Raw genomic sequence first — 25,762 nt, forward strand, 5'->3', positions numbered from 1 at the left:
CAGTGTGCTTTGGCACTTGATTTTTGTTTTCCTTTGCATTCCTGTCTGAAATCAGAAGAACTTCTTAGTTTATTGTCATTTAAAGAAAGCAGTGTTTTGAGTATAGAAAGAAAACATTTTTCACCAATGTTAGTTAGACTGTGCAGCACTGTCTTTAGAGGAAAACATGGTGATAAAGAATGGCTAAAAAATTTTCTGAAATGTACAGATATTTGACACTGCAGCTAGATAATATAATTATTTTTATGTTAAATATGTAACCATCCATGCTGATTAGTACTTCTCATCTGTATCTAATCTAGGAGAAATGTAAACTTCTTCAGGAAGACAGAAAGGTTTTGTAGCTAGGGCTGCTGTACGGAGCTGGAATTCCTGGCTGCTAACACATCCTCTTAAAAAAAAGTCATTATGCTCCAGGCTTCTTAAATTTAATTGACTGGGTGGAAAAAAAGACCCAAGTAAAATTTAATTTTAATATTTTATTTCAGAAGTTAATTAAGAATTCGTTATTCAAAGAATTAGTTTAAAGTTTATTATTATTACAAGGTTACTTTTGCCTTATGACTGGGAAACTGGATAAGTCCAAATGTGCAGACCCTGAGAAGAACTTCTGTCTGTTCTGAGGACATGAGTCACAGTTACTTTAAAACCAAAACAAAATAAAGCTACCTGGTGCTCTTCAATTAGGTAATTGGTTTAGCATGTCCTCTGGTAGAAGCATTTCAGCAGAGGAAGGCGAGTTTGATTAATGCTCACAAAAATCTTTAATGTGATCCTACTCACAGTAATTTTCCAGATACATGCTTCTTTGGTACACTGCTAAACTCTTCTGTGTTAGCAATCTACATTTTATTTATGGCTGGAGAGAGGTGATTTTGTTACTAACCATTTGGGAAACAAAATTAAGTCATGATTTAAGAAATGGATTCCAGCTCAATCAGTCAAATTGCTGTGTAATGGCTAAATAGACAAAATAATTGTTCGTCAGGGCAAATTTGAAGTGATTACATTTCCAAGTGTGCTTCTGGTTGTTATGACGTAGAGTTTGGTTTTATTTTTTCAGTTTAAACTACATGTCAGCATCATGAAGGCAACCACTCTTGAAATTAGCAAGTAGCATTTTTTTAAACTAATGTCATATGTCAATTTTGCTTCCAGTGTCCATGTTGAGAATAAGTAAAATCTGTCTTTATTTTAGAGCTTTTGTCTGCATGCTTTCTGCGTGTCTTGCCAAGTGCTTTTTGACCACAGTACATTTAGGCTTCTATGCTTTTTATTGAAATTTCTGAATGCTTTGAGTTGAAAGCAATTTTTCACTTGAAACTTTTGACTTGTGTTTTTTAAACTTGCTTATTTTTGTGAAAGGATTTGGAATTTCCAAGTGTCTGTTTAATGTGGACAAAGAGAGGATATTTTATTCAATCAGATAAAAACATAAGTTGCTGCTTTCACCTTGACATATCTTAAGAAATCTTGGATTTTCCTCTGAAGTTGGCTATTGCATGTCACTTTGGAAACTGCACAACCTGAAGAATGGGTTTATATATATATATTATTACTAGAATCAAAACGTGGTACACCAGTTAATCACCTGGAAATCTAAAACATGAAAAAGACAGTGTTTTCAGTACATCTCTAAGCTGTAAAGTGTTGTCACAGTAACAAAATTTCTCCTAACTTTTCTTTGAGATAGCTTATTATTTACTGTGCCAAAACTATTTTTAAAAAAAACTCAGTGCTGATTGGGAATTGCAATGCTAGATTGTAGCCTAGGGGTCAAAAGCAGGTTAACAGGTCCTGCAGCTTGTTGCTGGTGTGATATTACCTGAGTTTGATGACTTAATCTTTCTTAACAGGTCATGAAGAGTTTGCTAAATTAAGTTAATTATAAGAGAGAAGGGACACATTATAAATCAAGGACTAACTATGCAAAACACCAGTAGTATTTGAAATAAAAAACTTCAAATTGAAAATTTATTGAGTGTTTAGATGTTAACATTTAAGTAGAGGATAGGCTGTTTTACTAAAAGCAAGTTTTAGTTACTGTTTCTGTAATTTCTTTACCACCCCTCCCAACCTGAAATGCAAAACTTTTTAGTGCAGGTGTGTTAAAAATGGTTAGGAGTTTCATTTGACTAAAGACCAACCTGGTCAATGAATCCTCTCTGTTAGATATGGCTTATGAGTGATGGCAATTGCCAGTATCATTAGAAAAACCCTTTTGAGTTCAACATGGGATGGTCAACATTTCCTGTCCTTCTATTCCTTCCTTTTTAAAGCCACTAGTAGTATTTGTTAAGCTGTATCTTTCTTTCTTATCAAGACAGACTTTATTTCAAATGTTCTCTGAAATTGGAGTTTTAATAGGAGGCTACAGTCAAGTACAATGTTATCCCACATGGCTACTTTGAACTATAAAATATAATTGTGTGTTGTCTGGATTATTTTACAGTAAATCTTGATAAGTAGGGTTTTTTTCTGTCTTCCTTTAACAGAAGGTATTTTTGCTTCATAGAAGAAGGTGATAAAGCTTGTATTCTTGTAAAAAATCTGAGGTTTAGTTTTGTGCTTTTGATTTTTTAGTAAATAGAGTTAATTATTGGTATTTGTTGTGTATAACTGTTATTTCCACAGGATTTAGACATAGGATTGTTAGTTGTCATATATCTGAAATTCTTTCTTTCCTGTTTAGTTTGCAGGTCGCAGTAAGAAAGAAACTAAATACTCCTTGAAGGCAGTGGAAGACATGTTGGAGACCCTGCAAATCACTCAGTCTTAGCTTGGCACAGAGAACTAATATGAAATTTTCCAATACCACACTCAACCTGTAATGACCTGTGGGTTATGTTACTCTAGTGCTGTTAAAAGTTAATTTTGTATTGATTACATGCTATATAAAATAACATTTTATGAAAAGTAAAATGCCTATTTATTGCTGCTATAAGAAATGTGATCAATACCCACTGAAATTAATAACTTATCTACATAAACAACACAAAGAAATGACGTGCCGCACATCAGTATACTCAGATTTTTGTATGTACAGTACTTGCTTCTAAGCCATAATTTGTAGAAATAAACTTATTAAATGATTAAAAAAATACAGACTTAAATTTATATATGTAGATGAATAACATATGCTAAATATTTTTCTTAATTGCACATTTAAGAGTAAAAACATGCTACAGAGGTACACTTTCTGGAAAATACATCAAGGAGTGATTATGAGTACACTTTATTAGAGAACAGAGTTTGTTAAGGGTTTTCTTAATGAGTTCATATCTAGTACTGTAGAAATGGAGAAAACTTAGTTGTGGACTTTGCTTCCAGGATGCTGTTGTACTGGCTTAAGGGCAAAGACATTTTTCTCTGTGGCTTTGTGGGCAAATGCTTCCATGCCCACATAATTCTCTGATCGGTGTATGCATATTCCTTTTTTTTTTCTTCCTTCTCTGTCTCCTTTCTTGTACATGTGTTCCACATGGTGAATTTCCGCTGGGGCTCTGTGCTGGTCTCTACAGCTCTGTGTCCCTGGTATGGGCACCCATTTGCTGTGGTGCTTCTCCACTTGGAGCAAGGGGTACTGCACTGACAGGGTGACATGAGAGCTTGTTCAGGTGCCTTGCACTTTCTGAGGGGTAGTGTTTGTTACACCATCAGCACGAAGCATCCAGCACACTGTAAAACTGTGGTCTTTTTGTCTTCAGGCACTGGTTTATTTCCTCAGATAATGAGTCAAACACCCTAATTCAATATTTTGCACCTCTGATCATTCTGGGTGTTGTTCAGATGTGCACTGTGGCAATTCAGAAGCACAGCTATCATTTCATTTACTACAGCTTCAGTAAGATTGTATAACAGCATCAATGTACCCTTGGCAAATTCTAATACCAGTGTTGCAATGTTGTTTTCATGGCTGCTACAACCATCCAGGATGATTAGACTTTTAGATTTTATACTGCCTGATTTATATAGATGGATAGGTTAAAGGCTGTGTATTGAAATGTATTCATTATGATCCTGGACTTGATGTAATAAAATACAGCTGAGTTCCTTCTTAAAGACAAACCAGCAAAAAAACTTCCTTCAAAGCTTGTAAATGTGTATAACCGAGCTGTTTTTTGCATGAGACTGGGCCTTCAAGAAACATGTAGGATCTCAGTTTTATCCACGAAGTAGGTTGGAGTGTGACAGAACGGATGCCATGACATGAGAATTAATTGTATGTGGAATCATAAAATAGCTTAATCACTGCTGTTGAAATACAAAACTGCAGATATTGCATAATGTTTTATTAAATCACCCAATTGTAACTTGGGGAAATGGTGCATATCCTTTTATAATAATAATTCACAAACTGGCCTCAGAACAGTACGTGTGGCTAGATTATATGTGCTTTGGGTGGAAAACATCAAAGTCAGAAGATATCATAGTTGGTGCTGTGTATTTCTGTTGTAGTCGTTTGATTGTATGAGTGTGCCATCTAGAGTTTTAAGCCCTCATTAGTAATTTTTTCTGTTGCACTTACATCTCGTGTAACTTAGTTGCATTTTAAAATGAAACTCGGTGGGAAAGTTAAAATTACTTAGTGCATAACAATTACCTCCAAGCTGTTAAAAACCAGCAATGCAGTATTTTTGTGTAGCAGGCACATTCTGCTGAAATATGATGTATATAAAGCTTTGTTCAGAGGCAGCTTTTAATAAAGCAGTGTCAGACTTGGGCATTTAGTATATCAGTTTCTCTGTAAGGAAATTTGTTCTGTTTCTTGTTTTCAGCTATTTGATGACAATTTTCATGTCATTTGGCTGCTTAGCACCTTCTCATTTTCATTTGGCATCTCTTTGAAATTACTATTTAGCACTCTGATTTGTGCTTGTATTTTGGCAAGATTTCCACATAGTAGAGCTTACAAGTCAACCTTGCAAATATTTCTGACAAATTTATGTTTACTTCAAAGGTTAAATAAATTACTCCAATGAAAATGCATGGGCAATCTCCAACAGAACTATTGAATTACAGCAATGGAAATTGAGAGTATTTTCCATATTGAAATTTAAAAATAAAGTTTAAAAATCCTCTGCAGGGGCAGTAACTGCTTGAAATGCCCTGCACTCAGCAAGAAAGGGCTTGCTGAGAAGAGAAGCTGTCATATATTATGATCTTTATAAAAGTAATTTTCCAATTCTAGTAAATGATTTTGTAATGTTACAGATGCTGTGTTGCATTAAAGAATAGGTTTTCAGAGAATGGGTTACTTAATTAACAAATGAACTTCATTATGTTCTGTATTGTGCTCTGACAGTGACAAATGCTACACAAAAGTATTATCAAGCATTCAGTCTCCTCTTTCCAAAATAAAAGTCTATGTGTTCATATTGTCTCAGTTGACAGCAAAAGCTTGGGACATTTGCAATGCCAGGCTATGTAGCAATGACTATCTTTATTTTCTCAACCATACTTTGGTAATAGGCTTGACAAGGAGAGCTCAGTGTTACCTGATGATGTAAAAGTCATTGAGGAGCCACCAAAACCTCCAGTTCTGCCTTTGTGATACAAGTTATTGGTAACTTCGTCAAAACTTTTTGTCCAAATGTTATACAATTCATATTATGTAGCTGCAAAAAGCAAATCTTGTTTAGAATGTATCCCTAAATCTCTTCAGTTCAGTGCCCAGAATATCTTACGGTTGCCATTGGAAACTCTGTTATTAGTCAACGGAGGACTTCCTCTTGGCACTGCTGTATTTGTAATGGCATCCATGTTTGCTAGTCACTGCATTTACAGTGGAACTTGTATTTCAGCCAGCTTTAGAAGGGAGGGGAAAAGGAAAGCAAATTAAACTTGACTTACTGGCATGAATTTGTTAGCTTCTTGTTACTTGCACTCTCATCTTCCAAGAACACCAACTGTAGCTGCAGTCAAGTTTGCAATAATAATTCTTGTAATTTAAGAGCTTCTATATATTCAGCTCTAAACTCAAAACTCCGTTGTAATCTAAACCATAGAGATAGTGAAACAGTGCTATGTGATGTGCACATACCCCTATGCAGGAAAGGACTATGCCCACCCTCCTTCAAGTTGGTGTCAGAGTAGAGGACCATTAGTACAGTTTTTGACTGTGGTTTTGTCTATAAAATTAATGTGGCTTAGTATTTCTCAAAATATTGCTTAGTTCAGTGTATGAATAGAATGTCAGGACTATTGCTTAACCTACAGCAAGTAGTCCTCTGTACTACTGTCTATAGTAGTACAACAGGCTATTTGAGTCTACCCAGAGACTAGTTACCAGCAATAAATGGGTCATTAATGTGCCTCTTAAACTGGAAAAAAAAAGCCACAAAGAACAAAACCCAACCCCTCCCCCCAAAAAAACACAAAAAACCCAAACCCCCACCAGAACAATAATAAGAACCCAACCAACAACAAAAAAAAAAAAAACACAGAAAAACCAAAAACAACCAACAAAATGAAAAAAAGGACAAAAATAAATCAACCCCACCAACACCACTGGTAAAGCTGGTAAAGTTGTTTTTCAGCTGCTGGATGTGAAATGAAAAACCTTTATCAGTGCATTTCATAGGTGACTTTATTTTGCCCTGTGATGAGGAAGTCTCCTGTACAAAGCAATGCAATCTTTTCAATGCTTACCAGGGAGGAAGAAAGGCTAGAGAAGCACACAGGCCTGTTCAACTCAATGCTAAAGTAGGGTTTCCACTGGCATGTTGCAAAGAACGTGCCATTTATCTGCACTCGGGATCCCGGAGCTCAGCAGTCATGGTGCAAAGGACTAAACGAGGCTGGCCTGGCACAGCCCAGAGCCTGCAGAGCTGGTGCTCAGGGCCATGTGCTCACAGACCCAGCACAGTGCCTGAGCTCTGCCCAGCTGCCCCTAGGGCTGCACTTTGCCTGGAGTCCCTAAGTCTCCCCACATCTTGCTCCTGCTAAGGACTGTTCTGTCCTCTGCTTTTCATTTCTCCCATTGGCATTTCCACAGCTGGAGAATCTTGCAGAAGCTCTGATTTTGCTTTGGGACTGTAGAAGTGAAGGTACAGATGGATCAGTTGCTGGAGTGATCCTGCCTCTGTGAAGGTTTTGCACACTATTGGCTTCAGTGCACTGAGTGACCAGTGCACGCCTAAAGGTCAGCATGTGAACTTTTGCCTTGGACTGAGTCTGGTCAAACCCTTTGTGGGTACTTGTCAAAGTGTGTCTGAGTTTGGATGTGATCTCTGCTGAATGACCTGGAAGTAGCAAGATCCGTTATGGTGATGAGACTGCAGTTTGGGTCTCACAGTCACTGGGTCTTTTTGTGCAAGTGTGTGAAACAGCATGGGGTGAATCACTTCAGGAAAACAGTTCCAGATGGGAGGCTCTTTCTTTATCCAAGTCAAAGGAATGGCTGGAGGGAGGATGAGCCACCTTTTCAGCTTGAGTGAGTAAGCAGAGATCCACTAGCTCTCTGCCCTGCAGTAGGTGACAACATCTGCTGCACTTTTGCATTGCCAAAATAATGATAGATGCTAGCTTGTGTTTAAAATAAAAAAAAAAAATAATGTGGTGAAAAAATGTTTCTCTCATCATCCTTGTGTATTTTAACTGCTCTCAATGTGAACTTGATCTTATGGTTCCTCATGACATTTGGGTGGCATGTAGGCATCTACTTCAAGGCAGTGGAGAAAGACACATTTATTGTGCCTGCTCACATGGGAAGTTTCTGGTGGGCTTCCATCATGGCAGGCTACAACCTGTTTGCACTTCTTGTCTCATAGATGGGGCTTGTTTAAATAACATTCCTCTAAGGATCCAGGCTAATTTTCCCTGGAGAAGGAAGGATCTTTTCCCAAATTTATACTTTTTTTTTTTTTTTTTTTTTTTTTTTTTTTTTTTTCTGTAGCAAGCTTTTAGGTTTTGGACATGATGTTTGGAAGTGAAACTTTAAACCAGGCAGATGTAATCCTCCCAGGAAGAGACTGCAAAAATCAACAGTGAAGCAGTCTCAAGTGAGCAGCAAGTAAAATTAACCATTGCCTCTGTTTATTTTGGTAATTGAGCTTGACACCGTGGTGTGTCTGACAAGTTAGTTTGTGTTTTTTATTCCATTAAATACAGTTACGACACTCATAGCTGTCACTGCCCATCTGAGAATGTTTGTTTCATTTAAACATTGAAAACCATGTAAATGGGAATAGATCACGAAGTGGGCAGCAGTATACGAAAACTACCCAGTAGAACTATATCTCTTTCCCTGGACAACTGTTGTAGTTTATTCTGTTTAAGTTATAATCAAGAATGAAAACTATAAAATTATATTAATAGATCTATTAAAAGTCAATAGCTGCTGTCCAATTCTGAAATCAGTGTTGCTACTCCTTTTTTTAATTAAATGATTATTCTATGGGCTGCTTGGCTATTATTAGGTTTTATTGTAAGCGTGAATATTTGAAAGATTCAAGGAGAGGATGAAAACTGATTAATCTACAAATACTCAGGTATTTATGCAATTGAGATAAATTGTATATAAAATGAACACAGAATTTCTGTTTTAAACATATCAATACCATTTAGTGCCTTGTAACAATATTGTAATTGTAGTCATGCCAAGCTTTTTGATCAAAACTTCCCAGAAATGTTATGTCCACATGGAGCCAAAAGCTCTAAAAAGCTTTTAAGTAAAATTTGATTTGGTTAAGTGTAGGCACCACCCAGACTTAGAAAGGAGCCTTTGCTAATACAGATAATTTGCTCCTCTTGGGAAGCTCCCATATTCAGGTAATTCTGAGCCTGATAGCCATATGAAAGAAACAGCTACAACTATTAGAGTAGTTTCAAAGAAAATCAAGGCTTTTCCACATGCAAACCAAACCATCTTCTCAGTGGAGATGTAGATGTGCTCATTTGAGAGTATCTTTGAGAGCAAATCAATACATGATACCATCATTGGAATTGGATGGAGAAGCCTAGCAAGAGACTTATATCTTATTTTCTTTAGACCCTTTTTTGTAGTGTGAAGTTTGCTGAAGAAAAAGGAAGTTTGGTGTTTCAGCTAACTATATAACAGTGAATTTTGGGGGTACGAGCCTGACAGGCTGGTGGGTGGCTGGAGTCGGTGCAAGGAGCAGTGTCTTATGCTAGTTCTGGGTTGATAACACCTGGGTCTCCTGTGCCGAGGTAGTAGGGCCTGGTACTCTGCTCCTACATCTGTGGTGAGAATGAGAACAAACTTTCTTGTGTCTTTTCAATGCCCATCGTATTCAATCTTCTGAATGTAATAACATGAAAGTGCTTTTTAAAAAAATTCCAGTGATTTCCCTGTTCAGAGGAGATCGGTGATCCAATTTATTCCTTCCAGCTCTAGGCAGCATACATACAAATATCTTGGTCAAAATGAGATCCTGGGCCCTATTCCTGGATTCATATTTAGACAACAAAATTAGGGATGGAATTCTCCAAGTCATCACTTCCCAGTTGGCCTTGCTGGCACTTTCTTGATTCCAATTTTTTTTTTTTTTAAATCAGACCACATATTTAAGTGCTTAAGTGCTTAGACATGGATTTTATTCTTAAGTTTAGGCACCATTTTTTTTTCTTTTTAATTTATTTAGTGTCCTTCATTTGCCAGACTCCTAAGTGGAAGCAGAACAGATAGTTGTCTGAATACCCTGGCTCTGTGTTTGTAAGCAGTTGACGAATAACATTTCAAATACAGCCATCTGCACCTAAAGTGGAGAAAGAAAGCAATGAAAGTGATTGCTGACTAAAGCAGTTAAGATCAATATTTTAAACAAAATTAATGCAATAAATGTTAGTGAGGTTAGAGGTCTGCTTTTAGTATGGAAGGTGTTACAAAGTTTGTGCACTGCTGAGTTCTGGAGAAGCCCTAGTCCTTTTTCTTTGTGTCTCCATGTCCATGGAGACACAAAGTCTCTTGCCTGTTGCCTCCCACCAGTCACATCTTTTGTGGTGGTTCTTTGGGGCAGGTTCCTGTCCATGTGCTGTGGCCAGCTGTGACACATATGAGGATGGAGAGATGATGTCTGGGTGGCTTGTCTGTTGTTTTGCCCTGTTTTTCTTTTCAGTGGTGGGTGAGACCTGAGAGTGTGTTCTGTGACAGTGAACAAGAAATACCAGGAGACTGCCATGTATTGGCTGTGTTCACTTACCTCTGATCATTTCAGGTATATGAGCCAGAGAAATCAAAAGTGTCAGAAGGATGTCTGTCTGCTATTGCTACCCCAGTGATAAGTGATACCCCAGAGAAGAAATCTGTGGGACCAGCATTTCAGTGCCTCCATGGGAGTAGGAGGAAGGTGAGCACAAACACCCTGAAGGAAGAAGACTAAATAGATGGGAAGTTATACCACTGAGGACTGGCTAGCATGCAAGAATTTCATTTTACAAAAAAATTGAGGTTTGACTGCTGCTTTTGTTCCATAACAGAAAAAAAAAAAAAAAAAAAAAGGAAAAGCCAACAGAAACCTTTTCACCACTGAAAAAACTGCACCCACAAGGTTTACTCCACACTGGATTACCAGTAACTTACTGACTGAGTCATTTCCCTGTGTGGTAGGAGGTGAGGGTTTATACTGTCTACCTGATTACAAGAGACTTTGAACTTGTGTTTCTTGTATTCCCAGCAAGTGACCTATCCATCATGTGTGAAGTCAAGTCTCTGGCCTAGAGAGGGTTGGAAAAAAGGGAGAACTCAGTATGAGACAGCTTCTCTTGGCAGCTTGAAAAGACAAACTTTGCCTTTCTTTCATGCTGAACTTTGTGTATCAGCAAACTACTGAAAGGTTATCTGAGCTTGAATAAAGTAAATTATCTTTCAGACATACAGATGCATCTTCAAATCTTTAAGTTTAACTTAGCACATTTCTTGGCTCAGTCCTTAAGTGACGTAACTGGTGCTGGCAAGAAAGGTGCATACCATTGCAAAGACATCTTAAAACATAACTTCATTTTTCTTACCTGCTTAAGTATGGTGGGTTTTCATTTTTAATATGATTTTAGCAGGGTTGTGTAGATAAATTTCCTTTATTATCCTAATCTTCTACAAAAGACACGTGTAAATGCTGTTCTTTGTTACATTAGTAATGTCTTTTCTCTCAAGTCATTCAGCCTGTGGGGTTATTCCTTTTTCCCCTCCCCAGGCAGTTTAAAATACCTCTGATGAAATCTGTATGCAGAAAATAGGTAACTTCACTGGAAATTATCTTTGATTAGTTATTTTTCCCTTGTGCAATGGGAGTTAATCTTTTTTAATGACAAAAATCTTGTGGGTAATGGTAGAGTTCTGTAACAAGCTTGAAGCAACCTCCCACTTCCTGAGTTTTGTTACTGACTTGGCTCTGCAACTTGGTTCAATTCAGTAATTTAGGGTTTTTCTCCTTCAGATTTCTCAAATGCAAAATATAATAAATGAAATATTTTGCTCCCACAAAAAAAAAAAAATCACTGCTCATAGGTGTTACTATGCAATTAATACAGTGCTTATCAGTTTTATCCTGCTTAACTTCACAAACTAGTTGGCTGATCAACAAGCTAAATCTGTCTGGGCAAAGAAGTAATTTCTCACAGGTAACAAGAAATTTATGTCATGTGGGTCATTCCAGTCAGTGCTTCGAGTGACAGGAGAGTGTAGGGTAAATTTGGCAGAATTCATGTACATTTTATACCGGCTCCAGATGTTTTAAGCATTCTATGCATTCATTTTTAAAAATGGTCTTTTAATAGTTGAGGTGGTTATTAGTTTTTCTGCTCAAACTGAACTTCAATATGAGTAGTTGTGGCATATAAATTAGCATGTCTTGCTAACCTACAAGTTTTATTATTTATCCATGGTTTATTTTCTATAGTTGTCAAGAGCTTTTGATCCTGTAGTCTTCACTGACTATATAAAAGATAATCTGCTATTTAGATTATCAAGAGAAATATATTTGAAATATGTTGTATGCAGAATTTTTATATGATCAAGTGCAAAATGATAGATCACACAGTAAAGGGATGTGGAATAAAGTATGAAAAGGTCTTGAATAAAAAAATTAGAAGTAATTCTGAATGTTACTGGGGTCACAGCCCATCCTGAAATTAATTATTCTGTATATTGAGAGTTTGATGAGCTCTGAGCAGAAGTTTTAACTCAGCAGAAGTTTTTATTTTGATCTGAATGTGAACTTGATGCTGTGAGTTTTAGGTCAAATATTATAGTCAATTAAAATACTACTTTATATTTTGTAAATAATGTTAGACCATTTTCATTTATAATCTTAGGTTTCTTAGGTTTCTCTGTATTGAAGGTGCTGCATTGCCAAATACCTTGGAATGAATGGGACACATGACAAGTCAAGTGTTTAAAGTACATGATAAGATAAAGAACTGATCAAAAATTTTCTCTTATTTTTAAACTATTTTTCCATCACAAGTCTGAAAAGTAAGTGACTAATTTTTTTTTTTTTTAATTGTTATTAGGCAGCTCTGGTAAAATTTATGTTAAGAGGTTTTGGCCTGTTTATGTGTGCTGAGATTTGCCAAAATTGGTAATGTGATATTCCATCTTTAGCAAGCCTATAGAGCAATAAATAATGACACATGACTGTATGTGAGTGTTGTTAGTTAATTTTTTTGTGGTGTTCATGAAATGCAACAATCTTCCAACCCAAATTCTGCAGCATTAGGCAGCAAGTTGTACTCTGAACTAAACCAGATGCTGATCAGCTCTGTTCCTATTATCGACTTGGGGCAGAGATGGTAACCAGACCTTATTTGCAATGTTAACATTTGGAACAGATTAACAGCAGTTAGGCTGAAACGAGAAACCTTCACTTCACTGAAAAGGTTCAAAACATGTAATGTTGAAAAAATTAGGATGTCTGTAGTATGTTAGGTAGGAATAAATAAGTTAACTGTAAGCCTCACTTTCTCCTTTGCAGGATGTGTTGTTTCTAATTTATGAGTTACTCTTTAAAGGACATGTTTATGAGGTATAGTCAGGCTTAAGTCCTGATAAACCATCTACCTGATGAGGTAAAGTATATCCAAACTTGCTGTGCCTGTTCATTGTGAGAGAGAGCTCTCCCCAGAGCCAGGCCATACAGAAGATTTTTGTCTGAGGGACAAATCCCACATGCATTTGTGAAGTGTAGACTCAGGATATTTTTGCCTACCAGGCTTCTGTACATTCAAACCCAATGGGGAATATCTCCTTGAGGTCCTGTCAGAGTACATGGAACATGTGGTGGCCTGGAATAGCACGCTGGGCTAGGGATGTTTCTCTGTGCTTGTGGTATCTCAGAGGATTCACTGGGAACTGGAGGGGTTCAGCAGGAGTGTAGCACAGGTCTAATGCTTTTTGGGCTGAATTTGGGCTAAGCTTCGCCACCTCTTTGTGAATATTGTATAGATATTGCTGCAACCATAAGCTTTTACAATGCATTATTTGTGGTGTTGTATTACCTTCATCCTCCTTTCCTCTGTTTTTTTTATTGGGAATATTGCTTTAGCAGAAATTGAATAGCAAGCTTAAATTATAAGGAGGGTATTTCCGCAAAAGTCAGTCTGAGATGTTGCTGGGTTCTCCTTTTGTCACCTGCTGCATGGTTTTTCCATACAAAGGAAGGATCCTGGCAGCATGGGACAGGTGCCTGCCTGACATTGTTTCCGTGTGTGGTGGGCACAGGCTGGTGTGTGCTTAGACCCACACTACACAGGGCTTTGCTCCTGGCATTCAGTCACAAAAGTAAAAAAGTTGCCTCCTAGCTTGTGTCCACCCAGCATGGATGTGAGGCAAGTTCCAGTGAATGAGTAGGTTCAGACAGCCTTGGACCTATGCTGCAGAGGTCTGCTGGTTTTCCCTCCAGTAGTCCACAGCTGCATCACACAGTTCCTGAGTGACTCCACTTACAGATCACCCAGCGATGTGGGTGTAGGTAAACTTCCCAAATTTATTATAAAAAGTATGTTAGCCTTTTTCTTGACCTTCTAGGTATATAGAAAATTGATCAAGCTGTTATTGAATTACAGGCCAGTGTGAAGCCATTCCTGGCCACTGTGTTACTTAGAAGTTTGTCTGAATTTCAGTTTGCAGCTGGACCTCTTATGTGCTGCCCATATTTTAAATCAGAAAGAATAGTTTCAGATGCAGAAAAGCTGAGAGTACTTTGCAATTCAATTAATAGTATTGTCCATGTAAAAGTGAAAAAGTAGTGAAATACTAACTGTTAGTATTTTAAAGAATTACTTCTTTGAGATGGTGTATCTGGAGAGCACAGAGGAGGGAATCATTTTCCCCCTCAGGTCAGCAGCTATTGCCAAGGGAGCTTGGAGGGAAGTATTTTTATGGCACTGGAACTGCAGAAACAGGCAGGTGAGTAACTGAAGCATGGTGGATGTTATCTCTGCTTAAAGACTCTGATCTGAGCTGAATTTAGGGTAACCAGCATAAGCATACACTGCAAGGTGATGAAGCAGAAGTAAAATGCCAGCAAATAACTGCAGCTCAACATATCAGTACCACTGCTGTGTGACTGTGGTGTTAACATCTGCCACACTGAAATAACTGCAAAACAGTTTATAAAGTGGAAGCATGGCTTCAAGCAAGGCAGAGTTTTGAGAAGAAAACTTGGAAGTTACACTGTTGCACAGAAAGTTTTTTGTGCCCTTTCTTTTATATTTTCAGTCCTTCACCTCTCTGCATTTCTTAATCTCTCAGACAGATAATGGTTCTAAGGGGGCTCTGCCCAGCTGTCATTTCAGCTCCACAGGACCAGTAACCAGGTGTCATTTCTGGTAGTAACATTTTTCTCATTCTTTAGCTTGGTCACTTGAAATGTTTTGCTAGCCAGTGGCATACTTGTATAGGCAACCTTCTGCTCTGAAGACAAAATCATGCAATTTCTAACTCTTGCACTCTAATTCTCTCTGCTTTACCTTTGCAATGAGCATTCCTATTGTAAAGAGTTCCTTGGCCCTTTAAGCCCTTTTTAATAGAAACCAGTGCTTTTAAAGGTCCATTTTGCCTGTTGTAAGAAATCTGACATATTGGAATTAGTGACAGAATTTTAAATATGGAGGTGATATGCTATAAAATCTCAGTTGCAGTTTGCATTAGATTTAGACTTAAAATGAGCAAAAATGTAATTGAGGGATAAAATTTGGCAATACTCATAGCCTAGGAATTATGTTTCAGACTTTGGAACTAAAATGGTTTGACGTTTTTTTTTTTTTCACTTTCAGGAACACTATTATTTTCTTACTTAATGGTTTCAGATGCTGTTAAATGAAAAAAAATATTTCTCGAGTAAGTCTATTTTGCAGGTGCTTTGTCCTTGGGTGTCTCTTGGAGTTTTACAGTATGACTCTCTGTGAAAGTAACAGGTCACAAACCTTCATAAAGTGGTTTCCATCCAGCCAGGAGTGACAGCTGAATTTGCTGGTGTTGCAGCCACCCTGACAGAGTGTGACCAACCTGCCCAGCCCAGTGTTTCATCATGCTGGGAGGTGGCTGCAGTAGGAGACAGCACTCAGACATCCCTTTGGAAAAAATGTGTTTTGTTGCATACAAAGAAGAAAAAAAAGGATACAAATCTTAGAGGCTCAAAGAGTAACAATGGCTTGGCATGTTGAACGTCTGTGGCCCAATCTTACTGAAGTATTGACTGGACTTAGTTTCCACAACTGGAACTTTGCTGGGCACCCAATACTTAGTGGGAGAGGTTTGCTTTTAGCAGGAGCTCCCTATGGGCACCACCAGCTCACATATTTATTATTTATTTATATTTAACAGTATATTATTCATACTGTCTCAGGCATGCCTTTGGGTTAGCTATGAGCTTAATTATAAAGAAAAAGCATATTTTTTGTGGTGATCTATAGAGGAAATTCTTGTTTTCATTTCCTTACAACTGAAGAAGTAGCCCCTCTGTGTGAGCCACACTGCTCTACCTCTCCCTCCTGAAGAGCCCAATCCCATGCTGTGCTCACACCTCCAGTCACAGCAGCAAAGTGGCTGAAACACTGGAATGTGGTGGAGTGAGAGCCCATCCATCAAAGACCAGCATTGCTCTTACAGTCACTCCAAAGCAGCCAGCATCCCCATCCTGGCACAGACAAGGCAAATCGGATCAATCGGCATTTCAGCTGCTTCTACTAAAAAACTAACTCAACCAACCATGTGGTTGTGAGCTCTAAGGCTTCAGCACATTGAACTGGGAGGTGGAAGTTATCTTGGGAAGCTGAGGTTTAGGCTATCCCTTACAGCCTCATATATCTTGTGGCTGCTCCCAGGAACAAACAGCTCTCCTTGGGGAATGGTAAAAATGACCTAAGTATGTAACTTGCTTTAAAGACAGACTATGATTTTAGATATACAATTTCTTTCCCGCCTCTTACTTGTTTCACTAAAGATCAATTACATTTTTTCCTGGCCAAATCTTCTTTCTTTTCCAACAAAAATTTGCATGTCAAATGATAAAAAAAATTTTTAGGGTTTTTGTGCTGTTTAGCTTTTCTTTAAAAAAAAAATCCTGACTTGTACTTAAACATGTTAGTTCCTTAATTTATTAGATGCATCATTTTGGTTCCCTCTACCTCTTTTTAAATGGAGAAACCTTTTAAGGCTTATGCCAGGTCAGATGCTCTTTCCTGCTTTCACAGTGTCATTGCAGTAACACCCAAGGCGCTGGATGGCTGAGGTGCTTTCTGGAGCACTTTATACCACAGTGACAGTTTCTGAAGTCATCTGCATGTTGTCCATGTTGGTAACATCCTGAGGCTAGACCAGGCTCTTAAAAGTGTCTTGATTTTGTTTACTTTTCAACTTGTTAAACATGAAATAGAGGTAGGAGAAATGTTAGTCAAAGATGAAAGTTTTACAATATTTCTCATTCACTTGATGTAAAATAAATTCTTCACAGCATAACTGGAATGTCTTTGCACATGTTCCAGGATGGTTGTGCCCAGCTCTGAGAAGAGAGCAGTGCCTTTCCAAGTAACACATGGTTAACTCTGCCAGCTTTACATGTAGCCTTTAGTCAGAGATGTATGTAATTTCTATTTTACAGCTGTCCAGACACACTTCTGAAAAACCTAAGCCATATACACCAGATGTTACTTAGTCCAGTGTGGTCTACCTTGGATCCATTCCAAACCTGCCTGCATATAATTTTCAAGTCTCAACAGCCCTGCAGTGCTAGAAGATAAAAACTGACCATAACTACCCTTTCATATTACTTAAAGCTCAGTTTAATTATCTGAAACACTACCAGATATATAGTTCAAGCACAAGAATTTTACCTTAACAATAACTACTACCATATAATTTTTTTTTCTAATTTGAGACAGGTTTTGGGTTACTAGCTCTGAATTATGCAAAACTCAAATCAATGATTAATATAATTACCTAAGGAGGGGTTTTTTTTTAAATTTTAAATAATGGAGTGTGTTCATATGGCCTTATTGAGAAAGGCAGTCCATGAATCTGTATGATTATGTTTTATGGACTCATTGGTGGGGTATGTGTATGATTTGAACTTAAATCATATTTAAAAAACATGACTTACAGACCTGCTAAGCAACCAGCAGGTTTCTCTCTCAACCTGCTAAGCAATCAGCAGGTTGAAATCCTCTCAAGAAAGAAATTTTCTCATATTTTTGAGTCAGCCCTGTTTAAGCATTAGCTTATAATCAAATGAATGCTGAAGTGCTTTCCTGAGGATGTCAGTAACCCAAAGTTGGTTTTAAATCAGGGCCTTCAGTGCCTGTAAAGTTTCTTTCAGAGCCTTGGTTCTGCCTGTAGCCTAACTGTGAAGAGCTATTTAGGTTTCTAGCCCACTGCTGTGGGATTTTGTGCTTTGTAAGCCTCAGCTCTTGCCCTGGAAGAATAAGGATAAGAAATATGAAGTTGTGTGGAGAGCCCCACTTTCTTTAGACAGTATTTTCAATGTATTGGTTACTATGTTATATTACAACCATATTTTAATATGAAAAAAATTAGAAAGATTAATGGTTTGATTAATTTTAGTAATTGCTGATTTTCTTAGTATTTTCCTTTATTTGTATGATTTTTTTGCATATATTGACTGTGATAAATGTATCCCATTTGTCTTTGATGATTTTTTTTGTCTTACACAACTCTTCATTTAGTTTTGGATCAGGAAAGAGTTCAGAGAAACAACAAACTAATAAAAATATTAGTGAGAATTTGTAACAAGTGATGACTGATGCTCAAAATGTGTAATTGATGTAAACAGCATCCACTTGGTTATTAAATTAATTTTTTATCAGCACACATAAGCAAGACCCATGGGACAAACTAGAATAAACAAACACATTGATTTTGATATTAAGTATTAAGCACCTTCCTTTTATAAATAATCTATGTCTTGGCTGTTATTACCCTGATCATTACATTTCAAGTAACAGTACTGCAGGTACTCACTCTGTGAACAGCTTCTTTCCTTCACTATTTTAAAATAGAAATAACAACAGTAATATGAAATATTTCCACCTATTATATTATCTTTTATAGGTTTCTTATAACCTATATCAATTAGACCCCTTGCTTCTCATGTTTCTCCTTTTTGATTCATATTATGTTTTAACTTCTTTTCAACTTTAAATTTTGTAATCTCCTTCATGAGTCAGAATTACAGACTACTGAAGATTTTTACCTCTTTTTGCCTTGCACTTTAAGAATACATTAATTTCCCAGACTGCATTCACATTTGTGGCTACAAGCTCCCTGCTCCACTTTCTCGGTGTTCCATTTGAGCTCCTGCTACAAGTGAAAGCTTTGGGAAAAATAAATCTAAGATGTCAGTGACTTAAAGCCCAGTGCTGTAAGTTTAAGATGTTTGCCTAATATCACATCACCAAAATGGAACAGATAAAGATGAAGTGTAAAGTATATGTAACGTGGCTTGCAGTTAAGTGCAGTAATTGGAGAATGCAGGCAGCAGATCTGGGAAGGTGATAAGGTAAGCAAAAGCTTCTTGGGAAAGGTAAACTGTCTGAAGAGCTGACAGTGATATGCACTGACTGGAAGGAACCCAAAATTGTTTTAGCCTTTAAGCATCCAACAGACATTGAAGTAATTGAGTAATCATACACTCTGGGTCCCGTATTCCTGTCACTGATACCCCATGTGTCTCAGTTATTGGTGTAATTTAAATCTGATAGCCACATAATGGACCAAATTCTCTCCTCTACTTTTCATAAGTTGTCATATTGGATTCAATATGAAGAATGTTTGCTTGAGTGCAGTGAGCAGGATTTGTGTCATGAGGCTTATTTTGCTTCTCAAAAGTGGTATTCCCTGCTGTATGTACTGTATAGCACCAGAGAAGACAAAATACTTATTCTAGAGAAAAATACCCTGAAGCACCATAGATTAGTTTAAATTCTTAAAAAGGTGTGAGCTTTTCTGTTTCTTCCAGTGTTTAGGCACTTTTCCTTAACGTTTATGCCAAAAATTGTCCCCAAGTCTCCCTTTTGGTGCCAGCGTTTTGAAAGCGTGTCAGATTCTGCGCCGTAAAAGATGACACATGTCCCTATGTATTTCTTGGAATGACAGCTTCTACCTTTCAAAGGTCATTTGGGTCAGAAATTTTCATTAAAAAATATTTGAGTACATGCCACATACCTTGTCTGCTTATTCAATCTTAATATTCAACAAAACATTTCAATATTGCTAAGCAGCCAGATCGGAATAAGCTCATTGGAGCATGGGAACATCTTTCCGTGCTGGTTTTGTATCTAGCACCTCATATGCTGAGGCTCGGGGTGCACAGGCTGCACTGTGGTGCAGATAATAAATACTAATCATCAGGGGAGCTTTAAGGTGGAACCCATGCAATGAGCAGACAGCTTTGCAGAACAAGCCAGCCCTAATTTGTCCTAATGGTGAGATGGGTGATGGGCTTGCACATGTCTCCCTAGTACTGATTGATTAATATGCACGACATGCTATAGGACAGCCTGCAGTGGGTGGAAAGCCAGGCCCACAGGTTAATGCAGAAACTTGGCTCTTGTAAAATTTTCCCAGCTAGGAGTACATATACCATGGGGGAACCTTTTCTTGAGATTATGTGGGTTAGTTAATCTTGGGATTTGTTCAGCAGGTTTCTTCTGCAAACTTCCCCCTCTACATGTTTCCTTCCACCCTGTCCACTCTCCCCAGCAGTAGGGTTGCTTTCAGATTGGCTCTAGCAGAGTAATATTAGTCTGGAAAACTGAATTAGTCTGAACAACTCCTAGTAAACTAAACAAGACACAACGCTGCTGCACAGTCATGCAGTGTAACTGGTGGCACATTTTCTAGCCAGATTTGGGCTGTGACAACCATTGTTTCTCCATGGAAGTATGTCCACAGAAAGGACATCCCCAACAGTCTGGTGAACAGGGCAGCCAAGGAACTGTTCCAAAAGCCAGAAGAGATTAGAGCACCCTCTTGGAGGGGAGAGGGGTAGGGTACAGCTGTGTGACATGAGCTGTGCTGTGCAAAGTCAAAACACACCCTGGCACATTGTATGCAATAAAATAAGCAACAGATACGTGTACATTGGGGACAAAAAAATTGTCCTCTGGTTGAAACCTGATTCTGTTCATTGAGACTGTATTTAGCTGAGATATCTTGCCCCCTTTATACCGCAAAGCAGCCTGCCAGGCTCTGAGTCTCCCTTCTGTCATCACTTCTGCAGACAGCAGCACCTCACAGCTGTCACCCTTCTAACTGACACATCACCTCCCCACATCTTTCAGAGTTTTCACTCCTGGGAAGAAGACTGAATTTTCAGAGAGAAAGAAAGGTTGAAGATGCCTAGCCTCTCTAAGACATGGCTGGTCCTCTCTAACTGCATGGCTAAAACTCACCCTGTAGCTTTCACCACCTCATGTCTTGATATCTGCATACTTTTTGTAGGTATGATGAATGCAGTCTTGCTTGTTGCTTCCATCAGCATATTGCTGCATGGGTCATTCTTCAGCCCTGTTGCTTTGACTGTGCCACTTCTCTCTGTAATCCTTCCCTGGTCCCTATTTATAATTTCAAAAATAAGCTCCTTTCTCTCAGTTCATAAAACCTTTCCAAACTTAATCTTCATGCTGCCCATTGTTCAGTTAAACAATGGATCAACTCCACCTTCCATTACCCCGTGAGAGGTTTTCAGCCAGACACAGCCAAGCTCCTTCCCTGGCTGTACTGCAGCACGGGCAGGGCTCTATCCACAGCCCCATTCCTTACAGCCATATGCACATCTTTGTTTTACCTGCTACCTATGGAAAACTAGAGGAATGTGAAATGTCACTGACTATCCATACCTCATAGTTATACTGTCTTGCCAATCTCTATCAAACCATTGCCTTTGGCTTTAGATTTGGTTGAAAAAATGAGGTTTTCAAATTTGTTTAAGTTTGTCAGAGCTATAATTTTAATAGGACATATGAATCTCAATGTTTTTTTTCTGCATTTGGGTTTAAATTCTTCTAGAAGACGGTTGATATAATATTTAAATCAGACAGGTCTGGGAATAAACTCTAAGGTGTTATTGTAGCACAAAGTATTTTTTAAAAATAACACTACTTGGAAAAATACCAGACCCTATTTCATTCTGAAGGAAATATACCCTATCTTCTGCTGCCTCACTGTGTTTGTCTGGTTTTGCATATACTATTATACTTTTGTTGGTCTGGAATAGAAGCACTTGACTACTATTTCTGATCTCAAAATAGGTGTTGATTCCAGCAATTTCCCAAGATGTCTGTTTCAAAGCTAAAATCAAAACAGAATCTGGTTCAAAGATATGACTGAGAGGAAATGGTACATATTTTCTCTTGTTTAATTCTGAATGCTGTTAGGAAAAAAAATCTAGAGTCAGTCTACCCAAAAATTTTTTTTTATGAAAAGTTACTTTAACAAAAGGTGATTTTTTTGTGGCAAATGGATTTCTTGCTGCTTGCTTCCTTCTTTTGCAATTACAATTAGTTTCTTCAATTCAAATAATGAACCACAAATCATACAATATGTATGATTTTTTTTTTTTTTTTTTTTTTGTTGTTGTTGCTAAAAATGGAACCAGTTTCCCTAGAGATTTGTAAATTTTGGAATAATATATGAGATCGTCTTTCCCAGTGCCCTATAAAGCTTAGACTTTTCCACTGAGAGATGTCAGCTAAGGTGATTATGCTGTGAGCAGGCTAAACCTTGGGAATTCACAGCAGATCTCAAGCATATTTAGACTTATTAGCTCATTTTAAACTGGACTTTGGTACTTTTTTAAAAGAAGAGTACATTTATATTTTTAATAGTATTTCTATAGGACCAGTTCAAGGTAATTAAATGGAAAAACAATGTAATAAATTCTTGGAAACAATCCCCTATAAATATTGGTTTATCATTTGGCATTCTCCTCTCATTTCCACCGGATACCAGTGGGATTTGTATATCCGCTTCCTTTATGTTTCTAATTAAGAAACCACGTCAGATTTGTGGAAAACCTACACAATCTGTCACTTTGACTGCTGAGGAATGGGCATGCTTCCCTGACCCCTATCCCCATCAATCTGTATAGATCCAATTTCTTTGATTTATATCGAATAGAATTTCATTGGTGGCTACTGCATAAATCTACAAAGACTTTCACATTTTGTTTCACCTAAACAATGATTGGGTGGAATGTGTCTGTTTAAAAGTGACCTTGCTCCAATATTTGAACTTTGGCTTACAACAGGAGAGAAAAAGGTTTTAGTTGTTTTTGCTCCCAAAGATTAAAAAAAAAATCATCACTTAGTTTTCCAAGGTACTTGATTCATTTAAAGTTTTTCACCCAAAATCTGGCATTTTGTCATGCTTAAAATGGAAATTTATTTATTCAGAAAATGGCCTTAATAAATGTAAGAAGACTAATTGGATAGGGTTTATTTTTTAAAACCATGTAGTGTTGTGCCAGCACTACACAACTGACAAAGCCAAGCTGAAATGCACTAAACATTTGAAGACATTTGGTTGACTTCCTTATAAATGTAGAGATGATAATTTTCTCTTCTCTGGGCTGGATTTGCAAGAGGCTCAGGGTGCAGAGGCAGGAGGGTTGCAGGGCTGTAAAGCAGTGCCTTGCACTCCCATCCTCACAGCACATTGATAAACCAAAGCCCAAGGGCAGGCAGCAGGTCCTTTCCATGGCCCGGACTCCTGCCTGCTGGGATGAGTCCTTGGCCCCGCAGCGTGACCCAATGTTGCCTGGGCGAGTGCTGACTGGCAGTTTCAGCATGGACACCTTCCTGCTGCAGCTTGAGCCTGCCTTCTGCCACGGCTTCATTTCCCCAGACACAGAGTGTTGCTGCTTTGGGTCCCACAGAGACACAGGGCTTAGGACTGAGGATGGAACAGAAGGGGTGATGCTTCTCCTCTCTGCTGCTTCTTGGCTGGCCCCATGTCTTCTTAAACTCACATTCTGAAATGATACCTTACATCCCTTAATCGTATTGCACTGGTTGGCTTAGACAAAGTGTGAGGGCACCCAGATTGCAGTGTGAGTCCTGATGTGGTGCTGCCTTAAGTCCTGCCTTCCTTTGCCCTGATCCCAGCTATGTCTACGAGGGATCTGACTGGTGAGCAAGAACGGTTTGGCTGCCCAGCACTGAGTGCTGTGTGCACACCACTGTCACCTGCAAAGGGAACCACACTGCAGTTTTGTGTGCTGTGTCTACACATATCTCTATGCAAGTGAAATAGGCTGTAGCCAGGGCTCTCCCTACCTCAGAAAATATTGGAGGGCCCCTTCAGCTGATGCAGGAGATGTCACAGGCTGGATATCACCCCCAGAATTTGATGGTGCAGGTGGAACTGCCTCATTGCCAGAGGGCACACCCAGGCACAATTTAATCATTAGCCATCACATCATATACAGTATTCACAGATAGTCACAGACAGAAAAAGCATCTGAAATATTCAGTGTTTCTACCTTAGAGTTTTAGCCATGATTTACCTCACCCCAGGGACCACATTCACCATCCACAGCAAGAATTAGAGTTCTTCTTCCAATTTTGGGACCAAAACCCATGCTCATTTATTCTAGCTCACCTTCCAATTGCAGAAGGAGTTGGGGTGTCTGCAGTGACAACCTCCTGAACCCCAAAACCAGTCAAATCAAACTATGGCTCAGTTCAGCTTAACAACAATTTGGTCTCCTCTATACTGATTTGAATCGCACAGTCAAAGTCACCTTGCCATGAGGCATTTTTTCTGAAGGCTTCCAAAACACTTCTTTTTGCTTTGATATTTATGAAGATCGCTTTTTTTCTTGCTGGTTTATTCAAATACAGTGTTTTTGCATACTCAAATGCTTTCCTTCTGGTCACTGTAGTGCTAACTCCCATTCCAAAGCACTGACAAATATGATTTTTGCTAGTGCAGGGTATGCTGCAGGAAGAATTTTTGTCATGAAAGAGTTCATTACAAGAATCTGGAAAAGTTAAAGCCTTTTTATTGTTTTCAAAGTGTGTAGAAAATGGATCACTCCTGGGTTCATCGGGTTCCACGAACAACCTTCCCTGCCAGAGGTTACTTATCTGGTATTTAGCATCTTATCATTCCCCTTAATTATGAGTACTGCAAATTTCCTCATCTAGATGAACATATTACATGTAATTACTTACCATTCTGGAGTTCTGCATCATAAACTGCTCTCTTTATGATGTCTCAGATCATAGGTAAAAAATTTTATTCCAGAGTTGTAAGTAACCTCTCCAGCCACTAAACTCAAATGTAATTTTAACCCTTATGTTTCTTTGACTCCGATAATTCCTTTAGTGTCCTTCTACATCAGTCATATGTCTTCTCTGTGTCCAATGCTGCTTTGCATACATACACATTATTGAATTTTGACTAATAGATCACAGGTTTTACCAACTGGCTGCATGAACATGTATTGATATCATAAATATAATTTCTATATTTCAATCTTTGCATTCTTTACTCTTTGGCATCAGACAAAAAGAGGACAGAAGCAGTAAAAATGAGATGTAGATGTTTCTTTGAATATGCTTAGTCTCCAAACACCTGTGGAAATTCCTTGAGCAGCCCACCTAGGTTGATACAGCAACAGCCAGGAATGGCACAGAAGCTCTTGCAGATGCTTGGGAATGGTGTTTAAAGTTGTTCAGGAATGTGCCATGTGTGCCATCTGCCTGAAAGATGCTCAGCTGCCAACTGTGCCTGTCGAGACACCAACAAGGGTAAGGCAGGGAGGGGAGCAGAAACACAAAGAGGAGATAGACCCCGTGTACCACTGTTCAAGGACACTTGCCCTGGAACCTCCTGCCACTGCTTGGTCTCCCCGGGAGCCACTGGATGAGCCAGCTTCCTGACAGTTTAGGGGTTTGTGCTGCACTGCCCAACCCTCCTGCATGAGTGGTGTGTCACAGCCTGGAGCAGGCAGGACGGGATGGAATATGTCCTCCTCCAAGGGGCTGTAGGGTACAGATGTCCCCCAAGCTGATTCTTGCTCCTTGGTCCCAGCCACAGGGTCAGTGTTTCAAGTGGAAGTTTGCAAACAGCTAAAGAGACTCCAGGGAAAGCTCAGTAAATGCTCTGCCATTTTAGGTACAGATGGAACTTTTGTTAATGCCTTGGGGCTGGATGATGGGAACTGTGAAGATTTATTCTTTGTTTGCTGACAGAGCTCTGAAATATTTGGATAAGCATGGAGATTACTTCTATCAAGGTGAAAAGTCCAGGGTTGTGTAAAAAGTTGGTACTCCTGAGACT

At 38.5% G+C, this 25,762-nt stretch overlaps 1 protein-coding gene across 1 annotated transcript in view; it reads left to right on the top strand.

The window, feature by feature from the left end:
- EMC2 (ER membrane protein complex subunit 2) overlaps positions 1–5,858 on the top strand; it is a 38,879-nt gene extending 33,021 nt beyond the window's left edge. The window contains exon 11 of the mRNA XM_021546574.4: positions 2,693–5,858. Coding sequence (XP_021402249.1) covers positions 2,693–2,779 — 87 coding nt within the window. The 3' untranslated portion in view covers positions 2,780–5,858. The remainder of the gene's footprint in view (positions 1–2,692) is intronic.
- The last annotated feature ends 19,904 nt before the right edge of the window (positions 5,859–25,762 follow it).

This window comes from Lonchura striata, chromosome 2 (genome assembly GCF_050655825.1).
Source record: "Lonchura striata isolate lonStrDom1 chromosome 2, ASM5065582v1, whole genome shotgun sequence".
Classification (NCBI taxonomy): Eukaryota; Metazoa; Chordata; class Aves; order Passeriformes; family Estrildidae; genus Lonchura; species Lonchura striata.